At 50.2% G+C, this 7,445-nt stretch overlaps 1 protein-coding gene across 1 annotated transcript in view; it reads left to right on the forward strand.

The window, feature by feature from the left end:
- Positions 1–7,445, forward strand: part of TNRC6C (trinucleotide repeat containing 6C) — an 86,667-nt gene that overhangs the window by 34,703 nt on the left and 44,519 nt on the right. The window contains exon 4 of the mRNA XM_023531630.1: positions 2,365–4,956. Within this exon, the coding sequence (XP_023387398.1) occupies positions 2,583–4,956 (2,374 nt within the window). The 5' untranslated portion in view covers positions 2,365–2,582. The remainder of the gene's footprint in view (positions 1–2,364; positions 4,957–7,445) is intronic.

Consider the following 7,445-nt stretch of genomic DNA (forward strand, 5'->3'; position numbering starts at 1 on the left):
GGTCTTTTTCTTATTGATTTGTAGTTCTTTATTCTGATCATCATTCTTTATCTGTTCTTCTTTCTGTCTGTGGCTTGCTTTTTAATTTCCTTTATGTGATGTCTTTTGTCATACGCATATTTTTAATATTATAATCAAATCTATCAACTTTTTTTATGTCTCTATAAGAAAAGACAGTATCCAAGGTCATAGAGATAGTCTCCTATATTTCCTCATTAGGCTTTACGAAGTTTTGCTTTTTATATTTATGGCCTTTAAATCTATGTAGAATTTATTTTCGTGTACACTCTGAGGTAGGGATCCACTTCTATTTTTTCCATATGGCTAGCCAGTTATCCAACAGTATCTATGAGCTAGTCTTTCCTTTCTCCACTAGTTTATAATGTATCCTTATCCATCCAGGATAGAGACACATTTTTTAAGCCTGACATAGAACTGAGTGTGAGTCCATCAAATCGGGGGCTGAGCAGTGGTCAAAAGCATTTCACACAAGCCCTCAAAGTAGACCATTGGCAAAGAGCCGACCCTCTGCAGTGTGGGCTTCATGGAGCGGAAGAGGTAATATTATGTACTCCTCAGGCCCTCCGCCTCCACGCCTGGGAAGGAATGCAGCGGTGAGCCAGGCGGGTAACTGCCGGCAGGGTGTGGGTTGCAGTTCTGATGAGGGGGTGGGCGGGGGGCATGGCCTGCCTCAGGAAAACCCTGTCCCTTGGGGAGACAGACAGATGGGCGAGTGTGATCCATTCGCTGGAAACGGGATAATCTGTTTTTGAGTCTGGTCTTATTTTCTATGTTAAATGATGAGTGGCTCATGTATCTCTTTAATTTAGTTATTATATAAGCTAGTTTTCGTGGTATATGCAAAACCGAGAAGGGAAATTGCCAGAAACCAGGGGTGCAGAGCCAACCCTAATATTTGGCAATAAAAAACTTAGTTGTTTTCTAGTCACTGAGATACTTGGAGTTGTCTGTTGCCTGTCTTCACGGCCCTTCGCAGTGTTTACCTCGAATTACTACCTGCCTTAGAACCGCCCGGAGCGTAATTCTGAATTTATCGCATCCCTTTTAAACCAAGCAACAAAAATCGTTTGTGTTTAAGGTTGAAGTTAGCTTTAGTATGTTCTTTCTAGTGATAGTGATAATTCTTCGCACACCTCCTCTTTTTTTTTCCTTTTAGCTCCATCAAACTTTAAAAAGAATTAATTTCCTTTGAGAAACCTAGTTTTACTGTCCATTGAGTAAGATTTTTCTTGTTAAAATAAATTCGAAGAGAAAATGATGAAAAGGTTCTAAAAGAAAACAAATATTTTGTTGCAATTGTGTATATCATGCTATTTTAAGAAACTCTGTCAAGGATTTCTAAGTTGTGTGTTGTATATACAAGTTCAATTTATTTTTCGATATTTTCTCCATTTTTGAGGACATGTACTGCAAATAAAGTCTAAAAACTTATTGAAATATAATTGATCGCAATGTTAGAAATACTCAAATAATCAGGAAATCATAGGAGATAAAATGCAGATACCAAATACTGGATCCTTTAAAAGGATAATAAGAACGAAACGATATAAATACTATAGGAAGATATATAAAGCTATTCTGGGAATCTCCAAAGAGACTATGATTTAAGGAAATAGAAAGCAATCTATTAGAAAGAATCCTTAGAAGTCAAAGAAGATACCAGATGTGGGGCTGAGAATATTTTTGTTAATGTACCAAAAACAATGATAAGCCACAGTTGCTGGTAATGACAGATGAAGTAGCGTAATTGTAACCAAACATTCCGTTAATGCCCTCGACGACATAAGATAGCGTTATCTAGTACCTTTCTCTCTCTGTCCCCTACCCCCAAAACATTGGTTCTGTCACATGATTCTGCAGCGCGTTTGTAATTCCTTTTTACTAAACGAGCCGCGTAGCCTCTGTATGATCCTGTGACTCTTGAAGAACTACGGATTTTTTTAGAGTCCGTGTGAACTTCTAGTCGCCTGCGTTTCCGAAGAATCTGGCTGTTCATAGGTGCTGCACAGTTGCACGAATTCCCCAACCGCTACGTTGCAGTCAGCAGCCTTCATTCCTACCGGCGCGTTCGGCGACTCACGTGCCAGTGCGCACTGTGAATCTTCTCGAGGAAAGTAGTATGGTGTCGTGGTAAGAATTGATGTCATTTTAGAAACATTAACTCTTTTTTAAGTGGGAGCTATTAGGAAGACAGATCACTTTTTTCGTTAAGTCATTTTTTTTGGCATTCGTTATTCAGAATTGAAAGCGAAATAATGAGCTTCCCCCAAAGGCTAGCTGACAGTCGATTCGTTGACAAATGGGAGGAAAAATCTAATTCTGAATCTGCGTCATCTTTTTCAGATCTTAGTCACAGCGGATTGGCAGATCATTATGAAAGTTCCCACTGGGGACAGCAGCCCACGTACCGCAGCGAAGCCCACCGCAGCTGGGATAAAGTGATCATCGATAGGACTGACAAGGAGGCGTGGCCTTCCATCACGGGGGCGGAGCCCGAGTCTGCCTCAGAATGCACGACAGACACTGACTCCGCGTCCACCTGCGGCTCCGAGAACAGTAGCATGGCTACAGGCAGCGCCCCGGGCAGCTTCACTGGGCACGCCAAGAAGACGAACGGCAATAATGGCGCCAGCGGCGCACTCGTCCAGAGCCCCTCCCATCGGAGTGCCCTCGGAGCGGGGGGAGCAGACGGGAGCGGGAGCGCAGCCAGAGTGTGGGGCGTAGCCACGGGCTCCAGCGCCGGCCTCGCTCACTGCTCGCTCAGCGGTGGGGATGGGAAGATGGACGGCATGATGGGAGACGGGAGAAGTCAGAACTGCTGGGGCGCTTCCAGCTCCAGTGCCGGCATTAATCTTAACCTTAACCCCAACGCCAACCCAGCTGCCTGGCCTGTGCTTGGACATGAAGGACCCGTGGCGACAGGCAACCCTTCCAGTATTTGCAGTCCGGTCAGTGCCATAGGGCAAAACGTGGGCAACCAGAACGGGAACCCAGCAGGCGCCCTCGGCGCCTGGGGAAGCCTGCTGCCGCAGGAGAGCGCAGAGCCACAAACGTCCACTTCTCAGAATGTGTCTTTCAGCGTACAACCTCAGAACCTTAACACTGATGGACCAAATAACACTAACCCCGTGAACTCTTCAAACCCTATCAATGCAATGCAGACAAACGGACTGCCAAACTGGAGCATGGCTGTCGGCATGGGGGCCATCATCCCGCCCCACCTGCAAGGCCTTCCTGGTGCTAACGGATCGTCGGTTTCTCAAGTCAGCGGGGGCGGTGGCGAAGGAATCAGCAGTTCCGTGTGGGGACTGTCCCCAGGTAACCCTGCCACAGGAAACAGCAGTTCTGGGTTCAATCAGGGGAATGGAGACACTGTGAACTCAGCATTAAGTGCTAAACAGAATGGATCCAGCAGCGCTGCGCAGAAGGAAGGAGCCGGCGCGAACGCCTGGGACTCCGGGCCCCCAGCCGGCCCCGGGGTCCTCGCTTGGGGGCGGGGCGGCGGCAGCAACGGCGTTGGTAATGTCCATTCGGGAGCGTGGGGCCACCCCGGCCGAAGCACCTCGAACGGGGTGAACGGGGACTGGGGAAAGCCCCCGAACCAGCATTCCAATAGCGACATCAGTGGCAAAGGATCGACAGGGTGGGACGGTCCCGGCGGGAGCAGCCAGAGCCCCGCCGTGCAGCCCGGCGGTGAACACGCGAACTCCTGGGCCAAAGCTGCACCTTCCGGAGCCGCGGCGAGCGAGGGGAGCAGCGACGGGTCCGGCGGTCACAACGAAGGCGGCGCGGGGAGGGACGGCGCCGACGGCCGCAGGCGCGACCGAGGCGTCCCAGACCAAGGGCACGTCCAGTTGCCAAGGAACGACCTCGACCCAAGGGTTCTGTCTAATAGCGGTTGGGGACAGACTCCAGTAAAGCAAAACACTGCCTGGGAATTTGAGGAATCCCCGAGGTCGGAGAGAAAGAACGACAATGGGACCGAGGCCTGGGGTTGCGCAGCTGCTCAGCCTTCAAACTCAGGGGGGAAGAACGATGGGTCCATCATGAACAGTACAAATACCTCTTCAGTATCGGGGTGGGTCAGCTCCCCGCCTGCTGCTGGGCCAGCAAACACAGGTTGGGGAGACAGCAGCAACAAAGCGCCAAATGGCCCAGGGGTTTGGGGGGACTCGATAAGCTCTACTGCTGTTACTAATGCTGCTGCTGCCAAGAGCGGCCACGCTTGGAGTGGGACCGTAAGTCAGGAGGACAAGTCGCCCACCTGGGGTGAGCCTCAAAAGCCCAAATCTCAAAACTGGGGAGATGGACAGAAATCAAATCCAGCCTGGAGTGCCGGAGGGGGCGATTGGGCAGATTCATCTTCTGTCCTCGGACACTTGGGCGATGGGAAAAAAAATGGCTCTGGATGGGATGCCGACGGTAATCGATCAGGGTCTGGTTGGAATGATGCTACAAGGTCTGGGACCAGTGGCTGGGGCAATGGCACAAACGCAAAGGTGAATCCAGGGACAAACTGGGGCGAGTCTTTGAAACCTGGCCCCCAGCAGAACTGGGCGAGCAAACCCCAAGACAACACCGTGAGTAACTGGGGAGGAGCCGCTTCCGTTAAACAGACAGGAACGGGGTGGATCGGGGGGCCGGTCCCCGTCAAGCAGAAGGACAGCAGCGAGGCCACGGGCTGGGAAGAGCCTTCTCCACCATCCATCCGACGCAAAATGGAAATCGATGATGGTACCTCAGCTTGGGGCGACCCGAGCACCTACAACAACAGAACTGTAAACATGTGGGACAGGAACAACCCGGGCATCCAGAGCAGCGCCACGGCCAGCTCCACCGCCACCGCCACCACGAGCAGCAGCACGAACGTGGGCGAGACGCCGCCACCGCACCCGGCCAGCGCCCAGCTGAGTCGGTCGCCGCTGCTCGGTCCAGGTATGGAAGGTGCTTTGTGTTATCTAAAAGTAAAAAATCACTTTTTCTCATTAGATGCGCACGCGTAGTCGGGCTCGGGTTTCTATAGCAGACGACATTAAGTGCCCTTCACCTTGAAGTGTTGTGCTTAAGGATTGTCCAAAGACAATACATAAGGCAGGATTCCTTGATAGCTTTCCATCCCAGAAAAAAGAATAAAGCACTTGCAGTGGAAAAGAAAGAAATACATCCTCCTCAGGAAAGATTGGGGGCCATTACGTTAGTCCACGTTTATTTTCAACGCCTTCGTTTCTTCATGAGATAAACCGGTGGTTCTCAACCCGGGCTCCTGTTAGAATTACCTGGGAGCAGGGCGGGCTGGAGGATCCCGGCCTCAGAGGTGCCTAGTGTCACCGGTCTGGAGGGGAGCCCGTGCGCTGGTGCTTTTAACCCATTTCCCATTTAGAAGAAAAAGTGCAGCTCGCTGCCAGCGTTAATTTAATTTTGCACAAACACGCTCTTAGAAGCCGAAACAGATCTGGTTTTCAATGTGAAAATTAAAATGTAAAAACTGTTCTTGAAGTTATTTCTAAACAGAACTCGTCTCTGATCCCAATGTAACAGAAACGTATACATCAGTCGGATTCATCAGACGAATCTTCGGCTAACGACTGATCGAGAACGATGTTGACGTCACGCGTAGGAACGCTACGTTTTCTAGAATTTGACATTTTCAGTGACCGAGAATTACTATATTTTGTAAACAGAAATACCACCACTAAAAACCAGATGCTATAAATAGGATGATGTCATTTGTTTCCGAAAACTCTCAATATACTAGAGCGATGAGAAAATAATAATAAAAAAAAAGAGATTTCGAGGCAGACTTCGGGGGTGAGCTCAGGACTGGGATCCGCGAGCCATCTCGGGGTAAACGCTGCAGCTGCGGGCGCTGCCAGTGAGTATTCTCGGAACAAACAGGAAATGGGTTAAAGCTCCACGGGTGCTTCTGAGGCATAGTTAACAAATAAAACCGTCTTTGTAAAATGCGAATGGCATTGCACAGCACAAGTCATATTTTGATTTCAGTTGAAAGACGAATCTTAAAGTTAGACTGACGCTTGTGTTTGGAGCTCCTGCCTTGTGCAAGGTGCTCTAGTAGATACTGTGGTGGGAAAGAGGTGATACCACTCCCCAGACCAGAGCCTGCCCCCAGGGAGCGCGGATCATGGCAGAGACAAGTAAACACTCGGCAGGGACCGTGAAGCATCCGGGCTTCGTAACTGGAGAGTCGCCGGTAGCCCCACATCGCTAACTAGAATGCTGGTCTGTGCTGGACAGTACCTCTGAGCTCCAGCCGACATCGACTCACAGAGCTCCCGGGCGTGGAAGGGACCAGAAAGACAATACCGTCCGGATCGGGGCATTGCGTTCAAGTGCTTCCCTCTCCTGCTCTCCCCGAGCGATCGGAGGCTTCTGCACGCGGGCGCCCGGGCGGTGCCGGAGGCCCCGCCGCCTCCAGCGTGCTTCTTCCTCGGCCACTGTGGCTGTCCCGTCCTTAGACGGAGCCTCACTCAGCCTCCCTGCGGGGTCTGTAATCGCTCGCGTCGTTCGGGGCGATGCAAAAGCGCAGCCCCGTTTCCCATACTGCAGAATTCCAGACAGCTGCAGGCAGTTCTGTCCCATCAACCCGTGCCCCAGGGACTAGTCCCAGCTCCCGCAGCTAGGCCTCACGGTCACGGCCGGGAATCTTTCTGTCGTCATCAGAAAAGCTACAGCTTGTGAGTGTCCTTGTGCCCAGAACTGAAGTCATTACTATAAGTATGGTTTAACCAGTGCAGACTTAGTTGAGACTGTGACCTCCTTCACTCCTAAAATCATACTCCCAGTAATGCATTCTAAGTTTTATTTGGCCCTTTTGAGCCACGTCACACTATTTTTCTTAAGTTGAGCTGGAAACCTGAAGTCCTTTTCTTTTGCGAAGGCCACCGTGAAGCCCCTTCTGGCTCGGGACTGTTCCTGTCCATTTGGCCGCTTGGTCCCAAGTGTAGAACTTGGTTTCCGGTAAACTTTTGGACTCCGGTCCCCCGGCCTCTTGAGATCTTTTTGAACCCTGATTCTGTAGTCAGCATATTCGTTACTCCTGCCAGTCTCGTGCCATAAAGACAAGACTACGGGTGATCTTGCTTTTCTCCGTGGTCACTCACTCAGTCATCTTATATACGGAACTGAATTTGCATCCAAAACCAACCTACAAGGGTACAAGGGAGTCTGAAAAGGATAGTTTTGCTTTTTCCTTCAACTTCGAGCCACTGCGATAGAAAGCTTCATAGAAGGCAGTAAAATGCTGAGCACCTGCTGACTGATGCAGAGACTGGGGTTCAAAAAATTATTCTGCCTGCTGCTTGGTCCAGGTATGTTACTTCGAAGTGGAAAGTTATTTGTTCTCAGTAGACGTGCATGCATCCTCTGGCTAGCGTCTGTACAGCAGATGACAGGGAGCGGAAGCG

The sequence above is a fragment of the Pteropus vampyrus genome, unplaced genomic scaffold (assembly GCF_000151845.1).
Source record: "Pteropus vampyrus isolate Shadow unplaced genomic scaffold, Pvam_2.0 Scaffold72, whole genome shotgun sequence".
NCBI classification, from domain to species: domain Eukaryota; kingdom Metazoa; phylum Chordata; class Mammalia; order Chiroptera; family Pteropodidae; genus Pteropus; species Pteropus vampyrus.